The 18,646-nt window shown below is 35.6% G+C and overlaps 1 protein-coding gene, 1 non-coding gene and 1 pseudogene across 2 annotated transcripts; 1 reads left to right on the top strand and 2 right to left on the bottom strand.

The window, feature by feature from the left end:
• Nucleotides 1–3,719: 3,719 nt before the first annotated feature.
• On the top strand, nt 3,720–9,074 carry LOC148545631 (uncharacterized). The gene is made up of 6 exons (XM_088499078.1): nt 3,720–3,800; nt 3,890–4,384; nt 5,065–5,500; nt 5,648–5,869; nt 8,399–8,460; nt 8,964–9,074. The coding sequence occupies exons 1-6, from the start codon at nt 3,720–3,722 to the stop codon at nt 9,072–9,074; spliced, it is 1,407 nt and encodes a 468-aa protein (XP_088355204.1).
• Nucleotides 9,075–12,522: 3,448 nt separating this feature from the next.
• LOC148545630 (small nucleolar RNA R71) lies at nt 12,523–12,630 on the bottom strand. Its single transcript, XR_015901473.1, has one exon. It is a non-coding gene; the product is annotated as a small nucleolar RNA R71 (small nucleolar RNA).
• A 3,010-nt stretch (nt 12,631–15,640) lies between these two features.
• LOC148545629 (uncharacterized) lies at nt 15,641–16,381 on the bottom strand (annotated as a pseudogene).
• Nucleotides 16,382–18,646: the final 2,265 nt, after the last annotated feature.

The following is an 18,646-nucleotide window of genomic DNA, read 5'->3' as shown; positions in this document are numbered from 1 at the left end:
ATTCAGATAGGATTGTCTTCTTCTGGCTGCTCGTTCCTATGGTGATAGGAAGTGTGATTGAGCCATCTGGTTTGAGGAAGTTGTCTCCGAGTCCCATGACGCCGTGGCGGTGTGTTTGGAGGTTGTCGTTGTGGAGTCCGAGTTTATCGAAGGCTCCTCGAAAAAGGATGTTTGAGTCTGCCCCGGTGTCTACCAGTATCCTTCGTACGAGTCCTGTTCCGATTCTAGCTGAGATGACGAAAGGGGCATCCTCGGCTGAGGTGCCGTGTTGGCAGTCCTCTGGTAAGAACGTTATTGTATTGTCGGCCGCGGAGATTGGGACTTGGTTCCTTACAGCCATTACCTTGAGGTCTTTCTTCATTGTTAGTTTTGACTTGCTTGATACGTCCTTGCCTGTGATGACGTTTACTATGATGGTTGGATCTTCCTCTGGGCTTTCCCTGGGGGGTTGCTTTTGGGTTCTCGGATTACGTCCTTCCCTCTCCGACGACCTGTCTTTCTCTGCGCATCTCGGTTCTCTGATGATTTTGGCAAATTCTGGGAGTTTGCCGTCTCGTATGGCTTGTTCAAGGGCGTTTTTAAGGTCGAAACAATCTTGTGTTCTGTGACCGTAACCTCGGTGGTATTCGCAGTAAAGGGTTTTGTTGCCTCCTATCCTTTCTTTGAGTTGCCGGGCTTTCGGAATGATGCCTCGATCTGCTATTTGGTGGTATACCTCGGCAACTGGTGCTATCAGGGGTGTGTAATTAGAGAATTTGCCTATTCTCGGTGGTCGGCTAGTCGGCCTGGGGTGGTCCCGTTGATTCTCTTTGAGTGTTGGGTTTTGGTGAGAAGCCGAATTGCCGCGCTGGGCATTGCCGTGCTGTCGCTTGTTGGCGGCGACGACCTGGCTGACTTCTTCGTCGTTGATGTAGTCTTTAGCGACGTTCTGGATCTCATGCATGGTCCATACCGGTCTGGTGGTGAGGTGTTTGCGAAAATCTTCGTTCATTAGCCCATTGGTCAGGCAAAGGCTTGCGACGGAATCCGTGAGTCCGTCGACCGTTAGGCATTCGTCGTTGAAGCGGTCGAGGTATTTTCTTGTGGATTCTTCTTGTTTTTGCGTGACCCCTAGTAAGCTGATGGGGTGTTTGGCTTTGGTGATCCTAGTAGTGAACTGGGCCATGAACTTTCGTGTAATATCGTGGAAGCTGGCTATGGATCCGTTCGGGAGGGCGTTGAACCATTTGATCGCTGGCCCGGCGAGGGTTATCGGAAAGGCTCTGCATCAGACCGCGTCGGCCGCTCCTTCTAGGTTCATTCTGGCTTCAAAAGCCGTTAGATGTTCTTGGGGATCCTTAGTTCCATCGTACTTCATATCGGTAGGTTTGTCGAAGCCTTTGGGGAGTTTTGCTCTTAGGATTCTTTCTGTGAAGGGTGTTGCTCCCATTATTATATGGTCGTTTCTCGTGCGTTTGGTGTTTCGGTCCCTCCGATCTTCGTCTGAGTAGTGTTGATAACTCATATCTCGAGAAGCGCTGCGGTTATGTTTCTTGTTGTATCGCCGTTCTGGCGATTTCTCGTGTCTGTGATCGCGTGATGAGCTGCGACCGTCTCTTCTGTCGTGTCGTCGGGTTGGCGACCTACCGCGGCGAGATCTTGATCTGGAGGTTGCATGGCTTCCGTGCTCGTTGTTGTGTTTTCCTTTATTGGTTATCTTGCCTTCGAGTTCCTGAACCCGGAGGCAGAGATCCTGGATGATCTGCGCTGCTTTGTCGCTGGCTTTCTCAGGATGTCGTCGGTCCGTGACGTCGTGATCGTTCGCGTTTTGGACAGTGCTTGCTATTCTCGCTTGGTTTGTGACTTCACGGTGCTCGGGGGTTGGGTTAATCGGTTGAGAGTCATCCTGGCTTGAGGGAGTTTCTTCTAGGACGTCCCCCATCGGGCCCAGCTGGCGCAGGTTCCCCACAGACGGCGCCAATGTACGAGATGTCTCTGGTACGGTTTGAAGGGTGGATCGGGAACCCGCGGGCGAAGCTGGAACCGGATTGCTTAACTGGAACAGTGGGGGGAGGTACCTGCAAAGACACTCCGACGCTCAAGTCAGAATGGATCTGAGAGGTAGAAGGTGTGAGGAATCAATGAATACCTGGGGGACCTGGGTCCTCTTATTTATAGGTGATGGTGAATATCTTATCTTATCTTATTTGGTTAAGATAAGAGAGATATTTGGGTTAGAGGCTTTTGAGGGCCGGTGTTTGGGCCTTCGGGTTGAAGTGGGTCGTCCTCGGGTAACCGGGTATGCGGGATCCGTGGGTCGGATCCGTAACAATAATAAATGAATCTATTCTATTATATAAAAATTGGATGTTTGCACTTAATGATGAAGCTGACGTGGCATGTTTCGGAGAGTGTTTTTTGAATTAATTGTTTTAACTAATTAAATACAATTTATTGCACTGACTTAATTATATCAACTAATTGATTTAATTAGATATTTAAATATTAATATAATTAATATAATTTATTATAATTTATATTACTTAATTAATTATATTATATTAATTATAATTTGTTATATTAGTGAATTAGTCTTTTCATTTATAAAGTCTAAAATAAAATAAATAAATTGTTATTTATTCTAATTAAATTTATTTATATACTATATATGAATTAACGTTAAGTTATAAAACATAGAACTTGTGGATTGTGATAAAAACGCAAATTAGGAAAAAAAAAACGCATACAATTATAGAAGAATTAAATCTATCCTCTTTATTTATTTTTAACCATCGTTTTAGATTTTAATTTTTTTTAAAACTAGTGATAGTGGAATTTTATTGATGCTAGATAAAATTATAGAAGAATCAAATCATAATTTGTATTTATTGATGCTAGATAAAATTATAAATTGTTGCTCTTTCAATCAAATCATACCACATACAAAAATAAATTAAATTAAATAAATCGAATTTGCACCTCTATATCTAAATTCGATTTAGGCAAATACGTAGTAAATTAAATTCATAAGGTTCGAATTAGATGCAACTTCTGAATAATTATAATGTTATGGGTATTTTATATAAAAATTAATACAAAAATAATTTAAATTCTGTACAATATTTTTTTTTGTATTTATGAGCTATTAAAAATGAACGAAAAAATATTGTATGAAATTTGAATTTTTTTTTTGTATGGGTTGTTGTATAAAATACTAATATCATTATAATTATTTATTTTGAAACAGAGTACAACTAAGATTTTATTAATAATTTTAAATAAAATATTTTTATAAAATTTTAAATTTTTTTATTATGAGCATTTTTTGTAATTATTATAAATATTTTTATAAAATTTAAAAATGGCTTAACAGATGTTTTGAGTAAATCGTTTGACAAAAAAATTCATTACAAAATCGGTCGTATATGTGATTAATCGGTGAACCGTTAGAACTGGTCGGTTTTTTTAAAAAGTTTTCGGTTTGTTAATAACTCCTCCAAACAGTGCCGTTTTGACTTTAAAAAAAAAACTGAATCCCCAACGGCTTAAACCCGTAACCCATTCCCACTCCCACACTTCTCTCCTCTCCTCTTTAAAATTGATGTGAAAATGAAAGGCCAAATCTATAACAGTTGAGATTCTTGATGAAAATGAAAGGCCAAATCTACGTGGAGCTATTCAAAATTACATGGTACATGGTCCATGTGGTCCGTACAACAAGAATTCACCTTGCATGAAGAATGGATCATGTTCAAAGTTCTATCCTAAAGAGTTTAGACAGTGAACGCTCATTGATGAGGCCGGATTTTCCAAATATAGGCGTACTGATAACGGTCGAACAGTGAAGAAAAGGGAATGTGTACTAGACAATAAGTTCATTGTTTCGTATAATCCATAATTGTTGCTCAAGTTCGGGTGCCACATAAATGTGGAATACACATGCCAAACAAGTTCTATTAAGTATCTGTTTAAGTATATATACAAGGGTAATGACCGCGTAACAGCTACTCTATACAATGCTGGTGATCCGTCAGAAGCCACACAAGTTGTTGACGAAATTAAGAATTACTACGATTGTAGGTACATTTCGGCATGTGAGGCAGTCTGGCGTCTATTTGGATACGAAATCCAAGAGAAAGAACCATTTGTGATTAGACTTCCATTCCATTTGGTGGATGAGCAACCTGTGGTTTATGATGAAACTTCTAATGTGAATGATATCGTCGAAAGAGCAATATCTCATAAGTCCATGTTTTTGGGATGGATGGCGGCGAACATGTCATATCCCTATGCTCGAAGTCTGACTTATGCTGAGTTTCCAACCAAGTTTGTTTGGAAGGACGATTCTTCAAAGTGGTTTCCTCGAAAGAAAGGCTTCGCAATTGGAAGACTCATGTACCTACAGGTAATGACGAGTTTATATTCAATTTTGATCTTTCTTATTTAATGATTTAAATTTAAAATCTTAACAGCCTATACCCTACGTCCATTTTATTCGATTTATCTATACTAGAAAATAAATGTTCAAATAACTTTCAACAGTTATAATCTGTAGATTATACAATTTTTTATTTTTCTATATTTTTTAGGAAAATTATTCTTATGCGGATGTGTAGCTACATAATAATTAAAATAGCGTAGCTTAATCCATTTAACAACTTAAAAGTAGGATTTTAACCAATTTTTTTGCAGCAAATATTGAAGAATATTACCAACGACTTCTCTTGAATACTCAGAGAGGATGTATGAGTTTTCGAGATATAAGAACAATAGGAGGAACAATTTATGCTATGTATAAAGATGCATGCTTCGTCCTTGGACTCTTGTAAGATGACAAAGAATTCATTGATGCAATTAAGGAAGCAAGCTCATGGGTCTCAGGATCATATGTTAGGAGGTTATTTGTCATTATATTAACATCCAACAATATCTCAAGACCAGAACATGTCTGGGATAGATGTTGGCATGAACATGAGGGGTGAGTTTTTATTAATTACAATGATAAAAATTCTTCCTTATTGATCATTTTTACAAGATATCGTTCATTCAACCGTGAATTCGTCTTACCTTTGAAAGTTTTGTCAGGTACTCAAACTAACAAAAAATATGAGACTCTCTGTAGGGACGACTGCTTCAAATCAAGATGAGACAGAGCAATTTGGTGAGTGGTTATTGAAAGTTGGTGATGGTCTAATAGGTGATAATATGGATGGTGAATCTGAGATATGTCTTCCAAGAGATATTGTTATTCCTTCTTCGGACCAGGCATTTGATGAGTTGGTTCATTTTTCTTATCCAAATATTTTGGAAAACATGTCCTCAAAAGATTTTTTCAAAGCAAGAACTATACTGGCTCCCATACTAGACATCGTTGAAGAGGTCAACAACCATCTGATGGCTATCATTCCTGGAGGGAAAAAATTATATCTTAGTTCGGATTCCATTTGTATGGATGAAGGGAATATGGAGAGTCAGCTAGATCTCTATGGTCCTGAATTACTGAATAGCATAAATTGCTCTGGTTTGTCTCCACATAAATTAATACTCAAGATTGGTGTTCCGGTGATGTTACTGAGGAATATTGACTAATCCAGTGGTCTTTGTAATGATATAAGGCTACAAGTTAGGAAGTTTGAAAATCATGTCATAGAATGTGAAGTCTTAACAGGTAACAATGTTGGTCATATTGCTTTGATTTCAAGAATGAATATGGTACCAACAAATGAAACCGTCCCAGTTAGATTCCAACGAAGACAGTTTCCTATAATAGTATCGTTTGCCATGACAATTAACAAGTTTCAAGGACAAACTTTATCTCATGTTGGATTGTGCTTGTCCAAACCAGTTTTTACACATGACCAACTATATGTGGCACTTTCAAGAGTTAAGAGTAAGAGAGGTTTAAAAGTTTTATTTATAAATCATGTAGGAATATCTGCAAATTCAACCATCAATGTTGTTTATAGAGAAGTCTTTAAAAAAATAATATTCTAATATAAATATTTTAATTTTATTTTAAATTCTGTATCAGTGTATAATTATTTTACCTTAAAAATATAAAATAATTATTACTTACTTTTTCAAGTTAAACTTTGATTTTAATAATAATTTTATAAATTTCTTAAAATAATAATTATTTTGTACTTTTGTTTTAAATATCGAAGCATATAATTTTTTTTATTTTTATAAATTTTTCCGTGCTAAGTACGGGGTCATACACTAGTATATTTAAAAATTGCTTACATAGATAAAATAACCTTTAAATAAATGAATATACATAACTAAATTAACTTGATTTTACCTTTATAAATAAATGAATATACATGACTAAATTAAAAATCAGGGGTGTTATAGAATAATTATTTAATATCATGTTTAAAGTATAAAGGAACAATTATTTTCAAATATCTCTAAAAAATGACAAAAATATTTTTAAAAGATCAAAATGATAAAACGCTCCCAAACAATTATATAAACGTAACAAAAAATATTATATTTTAGTAACTATATTAGGTATATATTAAAATTAACTATTAAAATCAATTATTGATACAAAATAAGAACAGACTGACGTATACGTGTGTGGAGGCAATTGCTCCCATTGAATCTTGGGTTAAAAATAAATTCACGAAATAATAATTCTTTACCTGTGGAACTATAATTATATATTTCTTGTATGATACAAAAAAATAATCCATATATAAAAATATGACTTGACAAACACAATATTTGACAAAGAGCTAGTATTAATAATAAGTATATTATGCAAAAATTTTAGACATTGAAATGAAGAAAAAAAAAACTTTTAGATTAATATACTTTTTGATATGTTAATTAAATTATTAGAAAATTGATATATATTCTTTAAATTTTAGATATCTAAATATATTGATATTAATTTTTTATTATTTTTATCACTACTACTGTTAAAATTTTTTGGGTTCATTACTAGTGTAGAGTATATATTAATTAAAATATAAAATATATATTAAAAATAAATTAAACTACACATGTATTTATATATAAATTTATGATTATTGATTTTGGGTATATTTAATATTTTTATTTTTCTTATAAATAACAAACAACTTTTATATTTGACAAACAATAAATATATTTGATCTGAAGTTTTATAAAAATATTTAGATAGCTACTTTAAAACATATACAAAAAGCTAGAATAAAAAACAATCTCTGGTTCTCTGTTCCTTTTGCTTATAGTTTTGACCATTTAAAGAAAAAAAAAATTTACCTGCACAAAAGGACCAAATTTTAAGTACTACTAAAAACGTCTCATTTTTTAATTATATTTACAAAAAATTACATTAAAATATAATATCTAAAACTATGTTTAAAAATATATATTTAAAATTTAATTATTTTATCATATTTTAAAATTTTAAAAAAATTTTTTGTCTTTTTTTTTTCTAAAAATATTTTTATCAGAATCTTTTAAATGTATATTTTTTTTTCTTTAAGTGTTGGAAATAAAGATAGTAGGTTAATGATTCATTTAATTTGGACATTTACTAATTATGGAGCTAAAACTCTTAATTACGGTTAGTCGAGTAGTTAGTTTACTTATTCACTACTAAGCAAATGTTGAAAATTTGAATTCCATCTTATTCATGTAGCAACCCATTGGTGAACGGTAGATCCTTAAATAGAATTTATCAAATTCGTGACGAATTAGTTTTTAACCTATCAGTTAGAAAATACCATGAACAACAAAAAAAAATTACTATGCTTATTTATTTTTTGTTGTCTACATAATTAGATACGATGATGACTAGCCATAAAATTAAAATGACCATGAATGAGTTTTTTTTATTATTATTAAAAAACAAAATCAGTCATTCTAAGGTACTAGCTAGGAACATAGTTATCAGAATCGAACCGGTAATTAATCCGGTCATACGACTGGGTTATTGGATTATTGGTTCAATCGATGGGTCACTGATTTATCCGGTTGACCCGGTCATAATTAAATAAAAATATAAAATTATAAAAATAAAATTAAAATTAAAAGTTAAATACATGTTTTCAAAAAATATATTAATGACAATCAAATATCAATTCTTAGATATAATTTATGGTATAAAAACAGATAATAAATTAGTCACTAGTACAAAATACTTTCTCAATTTAAATGAACAAGAGAAAATAAAAGAGAACACAATCAATATCAATATGTTTGTATATTATGTGTTATTACTTGTGTTAGTATCTATGTCAATCTATATTTAAAAGAATAAAAATAAATAAATAAAAATTCATTCAAAGTTTATTATATATTTAATTTTTGTCACATATATAATATATTAATAAAAATCAAGGTGGCACAGTAGTAAGAGGAGGCGCCATATCCTTACCCACACGAGTTCGAATCTTTCTCGCTGTATTTTTGGAGTTATGAACAGGGTGCTCCTACGATGGTTCAGCAGCGCGCAGGTACACCGTGGACCCGCGCGGGTTTAATGCAGTCTGAGTGTGAACCGACCGATTTTCAACAGATTTGACCACTGTTGACCGGTTCAATTACAGGTCCGGTCTAATATGCTAATCGAACCGATCAGACCACCAATTTATTGATTTTTCGGTTTAACTGACCGGTCCGGTCCGGTTCTGATAACTATGGTTAGAAATATAAGAATAATAATCTTACAAAAAAGAAAAACAATCCTAACTAATTATGCATCGGAGAGGAGATTATTTCGAATTTGATGAGTTAATGCCCCTATTTTATTTGATGATGATGACCATGATGTTCTAGTTTAGGTGTGAACACTTGGGCTAATTATTCGTTGTTCTTATCCATCGTCTATGTTTGAATGAAAAATCGGATCAGCTTCAATTCATTTTGATAATATATTGTCCGTGTGATAAGGACAATAAAGTTTCTACCAAAGATTATGATAATATATTGTCCGTCTGACCCTTTCGGAAGAAGTATTTTCTGTTGTCATCAATATGGTGAACTTGCAGGAGGTTACTAAAGGTGCTGACTTCGACATTGATATGTTTGAGGCTGAAAAGCCTATTTATTCCCAGGGCGGGGAAGATTTACTTGATTTTTTGCTTCGACAAAAGGAATAGGAAGGTAATGTGTCAATAGCACTTTTTAGTATAAATAGCACTTTTTACTATTGTATTCGCATTTTTAGAGCTTGGAATCATCTTTTATCAACTTCATGCTTGGCTGACCTCACGGCCATGCCTAGGCTATTTTCTCTTATGTATTTTTCAACAGTGGAGTTTTTACACCTCATAGATTAAGGTGCGGAACTCTACTGTTCTTCATGAATTAATGCAAGTACTATTGTTTCTCTTTCAATTCACGCTTACTTCTTCTCCAAGATATACTCTCGTACTTAATTCAGTTAAGTCAGAATGAAGGGGTGACCCGTGACAATCTCCCACTATCTTCGTTACTCGCTTAGCCAAGATCCGCGTGCCTGACAACCACAAGCGGTCTACATGATGTTCAACGTAGTCATTGGACGACAGCCGGAGTATATTCTCTTGGGTCTCTAATCCACGGACCGAGTCCGTGCAATTAGAACCTTCGTGGTAGAGACTAGAACCAATTGACAGCATTCCTGAGATCTAGAAAGTCTAAACCTTGTCTGTGGTATTCCGAGTAGGATCTGGGAAGGGATGACTGTGACGAGCTTCAAACTCGCGAATGTTGGGCGCAGTGACAGTGTGCAAAAGGATAGAGAGATCCTATTCTGACACAAGTGAGAACCGACAAATGATTAGCTGTGCAGTAGCTGTACCTAGTATTTTTCATTCGAGACGAGAAATTCGACAGTTGATTAGCCATGCAGAAACCGTACTTGGACCATTTTCACTGAGAGGATCATACATCTTGCCATGGAAGGGAGCATGCATGATTGGATGAAGACAATAGGAAAGCAGAGGTTCAGAAGCAACAAAGCATCTCCAAATGCTTATCTGAAATTCCCACAAAGGAATTACATAAGTATCTTATTTTATTTTACGTTTTATTTATCTTTTAATTACCAAAACCTCATAACCAATTGAATCCGCCTGACTAAGATTTACAGGATGACCATAGCTTGCTTCAAGCCGACAATCTTCGTGGGATCGACCCTTACTCACGTAAGGTTTTATTACTTGGACGACCCAGTGCACTTGCTGGTTAGTTGTACCGGAGTTGTGAAAAGTGTGATCACAATTCCGTGCACCAAGTTTTTGGTACCGTTGCCGGGGATTGTTCGAGTTTGAACAACTGACGATTCATCTTGTTGCTTAGATTGGGTAATTTTATTTTATGTTTAAGCTTTTTATTTTTATTTTCGAAAAAAAAAGTTTTCGAAAAAAATGTTCTTCAGAGTTTTTAAGAATGAATTCTAGAGTTTCATGAGATATGTTGAAGCCTGGCTGGCTGTTAAGCCATGTCTAATCTTTTGGACTGAGGTTTTCACTTTCCATTGTAGAAAGGACATGTCTGTATTTGTTATGCTAAAGCTTGGCTGGCCATTTGGCCATGTCTAATTCTTTTGGACCGAAGCTTTAGACTAACATTGCATGAATCCTGGAATTCCTATTAAAAATTTTGAATTTCTTTATTTTCTTTTTCCAAAATAATTTCGAAAAAAAAATACAAAAAAATTTAATAAAATCATAAAAACCAAAAAAATTTGTGTTTCTTGTTTGAATCTAGTGTCAAATTTTAAGTTTGGTGTCAACTGCATGTTTTTAATTTTTCTTAGATTTTTGAAAATTCATGCATTGTGTTCTTCTTTGATCTTCAAGTTGTTCTTGATGATTTTCCTTGTTTGATATTTAATTTTCTCTTGTTTTGTGTCTTTTCTTGTTTTTCATATGCATTTTTGAATTATTAGTGTCTAAAGTTTAAAAATTTTTAAGTTTGGTGCCTTGCATGTCTTTCTTTTCTTCAAAATTTTCAAAAATATGTTCTTGATGTTCATCATGATCTTCAAAGTGTTCTTGGTGTTTATCTTGACATTCAAAGTGTTCTTGCATGCATTATTTGTTTTGATCTTAAATTTTTATGTTTTGTTTCATTTTGTTATTTTTCTCTCTCCTCATTAAAAATTCAAAAGTCAAAAAATATCTTTTCCTTATTCTTCTCATAATTTTTGAAATTTTGAGTTGACTTGGTAAAAACTTTATCTTTTCAAATCTTTTTCAAAAATCAAATCTTTTTCATTTTTCTTCTTAATATTTTTGAATTTCTTAAATAAATTTTCAAAAATCTTTTTCTTATTTTTATTTCACATTTTCAAAAATTTTACTAACAATTAATGTTTTGATTCAAAAATTTCAAGTTTGTTACTTTCTTGTTAAGAAAGGTTCAATCTTTAAATTCTAGAATCATATCTTTTAGTTTCTTGTTAATCAAGTCATCAACTTTAATTTCAAAAATCAAATCTTTTTAATCTCTTTTTCAAATTTTTTTCAAAATAAATTTCAATCATATCTTTTTAAAATTTTAATTTCAAAATCTTTTTCTAACTTCTTATCCTTTCAAAATTTATTTTCAAATCTTTTTCAATTAACCACTTGACTTGTTTGTTTTAATTTTAAAAAGTTTACTATTTCTCATCATTTTCAAAACCACCTAACTACTTTTCTCTCTCATTAATTTTGAAAACTAACTAACAAATTTTTCAAAAATCTTTTTAATTAATTAATTTATTTAGTTTTCAATTTGCTTTTATTTCTTTTCTTAAATTTCGAATTCTAACTTATATTTAAAATAAAAACAAAAATATTTTTCTTTTCTTTTAATTAATATTCGAATACTCTCTCTCTCTCTCATATCTTCCTATTTATTTATTTATTTACTAACACTTCTCTTCTACTCATAATTCGAACCCCTCTCTCTCTTCTCTGTTCGAATTTCTCATCTCCTCTCTCTTCTCATTCTTCTATTCTTATACTCACATAAAGGAATCTCTATACTGTGACATAGAGGATTTCTCTTCTTTTTTGTTCTCTTCTTTTTCATATGAGCAGGAACAAGGATAAGGACATTCTTGTTGAAGCTGATCCTTAACCTGAAAGGACTCTGAAGAGGAAGCTAAGAGAAGCTAAAGCACAATACTCCGGAGAGGACCTTACAGAAAATTTCGTAAAAGAAGAAGACATGGCAGCCAAACCCAACAACAATGGTGGAGATGCAAGGAAGATGCTTGGTGACTTTACTACACTAACTTTCGACTTCTATGGAAGAAGCATCTCAATTCTTGTAATTGGAGCAAACAACTTTGAGCTTAAGCCTCAATTAGTTTCTCTAATGCAGTAGAATTGCAAGTTTCATGGACTTCCATTGGAAGATCCTCATCAGTTCTTAGCTAAATTCTTGCAAATCTGTGACACTGTTAAGACCAATAGGGTTAATCCCGAGGTCTACAGACTTATGCTTTTCCCCTTTGCTGTAAGAGACAGAGCTAGGATATGGTTGGACTCACAATCTAAAGAAAGCCTGAACTCTTGGGAAAAGTTGGTCAATGCTTTCTTGGCCAAATTCTTTCCACCTCAAAAGTTGAGCAAGCTTAGAGTGAAAGTCCAAACCTTCAGACAGAAGGAAGGTGAATCCCTCTATGAAGCTTGGGAAAGATACAAGCAATTGATCAGAAGGTGTCCTTCTGACATGCTTTCAGAATGGAGCATCTTATGTAAATTCTATGATGGTCTGTCTGAATTATCCAAGATGTCATTGGACCACTGATGCAGGCAGAAATTAGCGAATTAAAAATTGTTAATTTATATACGTTGCAAGTATAGTTCTTAACTTGCCAGAAATCTGCCTATCAATTTAAAAAGGTGTCATAGAAAATTGAAATTAAAATACTGGGAGTATGGATCCCAGGTCGTCTCCCAACGAGTTGCAGAAAAGTGTGCTATTTTATTAATCAGATATTTTCAAAAAGGTTTGAGTTGAGTAAACAGGAAATTAAATTGGTGAATTTGAATAATGTAAATAAAAGCCTTGACTGGGAGTTGATTAGTTGGAATCCCTATTATTGTTGGAATACTCTCAAGATTAATTGACAATTAAAGGTTGTCCTGTTTAGTTATCCTTTACTAGGTAAGGGAAAGTCAAACAAGTTGGAATGCTACGTCTGTTCACAAGTTGCAATCCACTTAATTAAAAGAGATTGGTGTTAGTGACTAGAAGGCAATCCAACCATAAACCCAATTACAATCTTTCTTTTAAGCTTTCCAACTCAAGGGTTCCTTTCAATCAACTTCCCATCAAGTTGGGGAACTACTTGCTCATTGTGAATATAAAATTCATAGCATATGAAAAGGAATTAAAGAAAGACATTGTAAATAAAAATTAAAATAGTCAATTAAAAATAAAAGTGATCCTTGTATTAAATAATCCTAAAAATATTCCAATGGTAAAATGAAACAAAGCAAAGAACATGGAAGAGTAAAGCCAAGTAAAGAAAACGAACTAGAATGAGGAAGTCTTGATGAGGTAATAACTCTTCTCAGTGTTCCAATGCCAAAAAGTAAGAGAAAATTAAATCCTAAGAACTATGAATGTGTAGAGAGAAAACCTAGGGGAGGAGTAAAAACTAGATCTAAAAACTCAAACTGTGTAGAATGAATGTTGTCTCTGGTTTCTGCATGTTCTCTGGCACTAGTCTGCTGTTCTGGGCCGAAAATTGGGTCAAAATAGGGTCCAAAATCGCCCCCAGTGAATTCTGCAGATCGCGCATGTCACGCGATCGCATCATCCATGCGGACGCGTCATTCGCGTTTTTCCCTGCCACGCGATCGCGTCGTCCACGCCTCCGCGTCGCTTGTGCTTTTCCATTCCGCGCGGTCGCGTGAGCCATGCGGCCGCGTCACTGCGATTTCTCCTCTTCCGCCAGTCGCGTGAGCCATGCGGCCGCGTCACTTCTCGCTGGTTATCTCCTCAATTTCTTGTGTTTCTTCCATTTTTGCTAGCTTCCTTTCCAATCTCCAACTCATTCATGCCCTATAAAGCCTGAAACGCTTAACACACGGATCACGGCATCGAATGGGATAAAGGAGAATTAAAATGCATAATTAAAAGTCTCTAGGAAGCAGTTTTCAATCATGTAATAATTCCAGGAAGGAAATATAAATGCATGCTAAATTAATGAATAAGTGGGTAAGGATCATGATAAAACCACGCAATTAAACACAATATAAACCATAAAATAGTGGTTTATCAACCTCCCCACACTTAAACATTAGCATGTCCTCATGCTTAATTGAAGGAGATAAAATAAATAAGTATGAACATGTAGAAACTCCTGCAATGCAATGCAATCCTATATATATGAATGCAACTATATGATTCTTGCCCACTTGATCAAAAGTAAATAAGCTCTTCAAAACAATTGCAAATCAAATTCCACTAATTCTATCATTATACAGTAAGGCAGATAAAAGTGCAAGAAGATAGCTCATGAAAGCAGAGAACATGGAAATTCAAGCATTGAACCCTCACTGATGATGTATGTACGCTCTAATCTCTCTAGTGTATAGGGTAATCAGTCTATCCTTCTCTAATCATGTTCTCTAACTTTTGTTCTTCTCCTAACCAATCAACAACAGTTAATATACCAATGCAAACATCATGAGGTCTTTTCAAGGTTGTAATGGGGCCAAGGTAGGGGTAGGGATACATATATGGTTAAATGAGCTTATAAATTGAATCTTTAATTAACCCAAGCTTTAACCTAACCTATATATATTTAGTGTAACCTTAGAATTCATACCTAGCTACCCAGAATTCCCTTTTACATTTCATACTCATGTATCAACTTTTTATTTTAATTTTATCATATGTGCATTGATCTTTGAATTCTTAATTCAGCATTGGGGTAATTTTGTCCCCTTATTTATTTATTGAAATTTTTTTTTAGACATAAAAATAAATATAGCTTATCAATGCACATAGATTTTTAATTCTTATAGTTTCACATGAGTAGGTATCCAAATTCCCATTTTATTATCATGACACATTCCCTTAATAACTTTTGTTCCCACAATTTCCCATACTTAACTAGCACACACAATTCTATCTTAAGCTAACCAAAGATTCAATTTGGGATATACAATTGTTTTTCTGCTTAAGGCTAGTAATGTGGTGAAATATAGAACAAATGCGATTTAAAGGCTCAAAGTGGTTAACAAAGGTAATTGAAAAGGGTAGGCTTAATTTGGATAAGTGAATTTAAACAAATAATGGCCTCAATCATATGCAAGCATACAAATATAATAAATATTGGACATATAGGATGAAACAAAATATAGATTACAATCATAGAGAAGTAAGCACACAAGAATAAAATAATTATGGTTAAATAATGTAACCATGCATAAAGGCTCAAATCTTCACAGGTTGTGCGTTCTTTAGCTCAAAAATCATGTTCCAAATACAACTTCAAGCAGATTTATCATAAAAATTTTTAAAAATTAGTGAAATTTTGTTCCAAAGATAGAGTCTTAGAAGAAACTTATTATCTTTTCAATCAAGTAGAACATGCATGCAACTAACCTATTACTATGCAATTTATCCTATTCTATAAAAGAAAGAAAATCTAACTAAGATATCCTAATTTATTGGTGCTAGGGAAGAGAAATTACCTCCGGAAGTCAGGTACTGACCGACCTCCCCACACTTAAGGCTTTGCACCGTCCTCGGTGCCATCTGTCAGGAACAGGGGTGGGCTGGTAGCAGTATCTCCACAGTCGGGACCATCATGGCTCCCTGTGCTGGTAAAGGAAGTGGAGTCCGGGGTGTCTGAGTCCTTGAAGTGTCTCTTGAGTAGCTCCTTGAGGTGTTTGAATCGGCGCTCGTTACGGCGCTCTCTTAACTTCACTTTCTGTTCTTGCCGATCCAACCTTTCGATTATCTGCTGGAGCAGTTCGTCTGTTGTAGGTGCTTGTGGTGTTGAAGAAGGAATGTCTTCAACCGGTGCAGTAGGAAGGCTAGTAGTGGTTGTTGGAAGTCTAAGGTATTTCCTGTTAGGGACATACTGATCATCCCGTAGAAGCATGGCATTGGTGTCCCCAGCTCTGTAGGAGACTCCAGCTGTTGAGACAAGATCTGAGACCAAGGCGGGAAAAAGTAAGTTGCTCGCGATTTAGACGTGTCCAATGGCATTCCGGATATGTCTTGGTAGGTTCAGAGGTTGGTCTGTAAGGATGCACCATAGTAGAACGTCCATGTCCGCAGTGAAAGAGGACTCGTGAGTGCTCGGAAAGACGTAATGGGACATGATCTGTGCCCATACGCGAGCCTCCAAGGTAAGTGCTGAAGTTGATATTCCCTTAGGGCGGGTACGATGGTATCCGTAGATCCAACGGCTGTCAGGTAGTGCGATAACTCTGAGAACAGCTTCCCAGTCAAATTGGAACATCTGGCGCTTGAGTGCGGCTTCTTGAAAGACGTCCAATCCTTCTGGAATAGGGGGAAGACCTAAAGCTTTTTGAATGGCCTCTTCTATAATGGGGACTTGCTTCTGACGGACAAAGATAGACTGCAGGATAGGCAGAACTCAACTATCCAAGAAAGATTGACCTGCCTTGGTTGTCTCTGTAGGAAATCCCATTGTCTTCGTTCAATTTGCGGCTCAACAAAAGTAACAATATTGGGCGGGAGGATAAGAAGGTGTTCGTTGTTGTAGTTCCTTTCAGCCAGGATGGGGAACATCTGCTCACAGTAGCGATTGGAAAATCGCGCAGTGTCCTTTGCTTGAAAGGCTTTCTCCTTTTCATCAATATTTATGATCCTCTTAACTCTTTTTGTTGAGGGCTTGACTGCAATTGAAGAAGGCTCTGCCACTAGTGCTCTTTTAGTTCCTCTTCTTGCTGGTGGTTTGGGAGTAGCTTTCTCTTTTCCTTTCTTGGTGGCCATCCTGAAAAAGGGAAGAGGAAGTAAATTAAATTCAAAGAGATAGAGCAATGAAGAGAACGGAAAAGGATGGTTATAAATGCACATTAAAAGGTAAATGACGTTAACACGTGCTCATGAATACATGTGAAAAATCATTAATGGAGAATAGTTAGTGCATATGATGACAAGTGAATGCAAGGTGTTTATTGGCATGCCGGCAAAGGGCATGAGTAGCATAGATCAAGCATCACTCGTAACAAACCATCACGTTTGTATTGACAATTAATTTCAATTAATACAATAGTAAAGGGGGTTTATGAAAAGCAACATTGAATAGTAGAATAACATAGAGAAGTGCATAATGCCATATGGGCTTTTTCACAAACACATAGCATGCATGGTAGATAAGGTATAGAAAGTATTAAAGTGATCATGCAAGCAATCCTTTAAAAATTAATATATAATTGTCAAACAAGTGCAACAATCCACAAGCATATAATGAGGAATAATGACTCAAATAAAATTCTAACACCATGTAAAAAGGAAAGAAGAAGAAAGAAAATATGGATAATGAAAAGAAAAAGGAAAGAAAAGAAAATAACATATGAAATAAGAAGGATGATAGAAAAGGAAAGAGGGAAGAAGAAAATAAAACCTTGTTAATGGAGGTGAAAGAGAGAGAGAGAAAGGGGAGATAGAAGGAAGAAGGGAGAAGGAAGAAATAAGGAGGGAAAAGAAAAATTAGGATTTCGAGAGGAAAAAGATAAGATATTTTGGCAATTAAGTTTGAGCTGTGCGGCGCAAGCGACGCGGTCGCGTGGGGCACGCGTTCGCGCGATTACGCTATAGTTCAGGTGACGCGGTCGCGTCGGTCACGCGGTCGCGTGACCCATGTTGTGCTCGCGCCTTCACAACTCTCTGTTCGAATTGATATTTTTGCCAAATTTGGGGTGACGCGATCGCGTGGGGCATGCGATCGCGTGAGTGGGCTTCAGAAGGGAACGACGCAGACGCGTGGGCCATGCGTCCGCGTGGGTAGAATTGTGCGTTCAGCACCAATCCAGCACCACTCTCGCACAATAATTTTTTTTGCACCCTTTTTACGTCGAAAATCAGGGCACGCGACCGTGTGGGTCACGCGGTCACGTGGGAGGCGTGGGAGGCCATTATTCCCATGTGACGCGGACGCGTCGGTGACGTGGTCGCGTGAGACGATTTGTGCCACTGGCACGCCTCCAGCCACGCTCCAGCGTGACTCTCTGTTCGTTTTTATTTTTCTCCCCTCTCCTTGCGACGCGGACGCGTCGCTGATGCGGTCGCGTCGCGTGGCATTTTTTTTTGATTAAGAATATGCAAATGCAGATGCACGAAAATACTGATAAAGAGAAGAGTTATTGAATATGAAAAACTAAAAATAAAGAAAAGAACGATCATAGCATGGTGGATTGTCTCCCACCTAGCACTTTGCTTTAACGTCCGTAAGTTGGACGCTCCACTAACTCAATCTTCTGTTATGTGGGGATCTTCCAAGAGGAAGATCTCAAGCTCTTTGTTTTTCTGCATCTTCTCGCCATGGTATAACTTCAGGCGTTGTCCATTAACTTTGATAAGTTCAGAACTTGAAGGATGACTTAGGTGATAAACTCCGTACAGTTCGGCCTTCTCTACTCTGTATGGACCTTCCCATCTTGATCTCAACTTGCCTGGCATGAGCCTCAGTCGAGATTTGTAAAGAAGGACTAAATCCCCAGGTTGGAACTCTTTTTTCTTGATGTGCTGATCATGTACA

Source organism: Arachis ipaensis, chromosome B9 (genome assembly GCF_059453495.1).
Source record: "Arachis ipaensis isolate K30076 ecotype BB chromosome B9, ASM5945349v1, whole genome shotgun sequence".
NCBI classification, from domain to species: Eukaryota; Viridiplantae; Streptophyta; class Magnoliopsida; order Fabales; family Fabaceae; genus Arachis; species Arachis ipaensis.
Note: the sequence above shows the minus strand (reverse complement) of the source record. Positions and strands in the feature narration are given on the sequence as shown.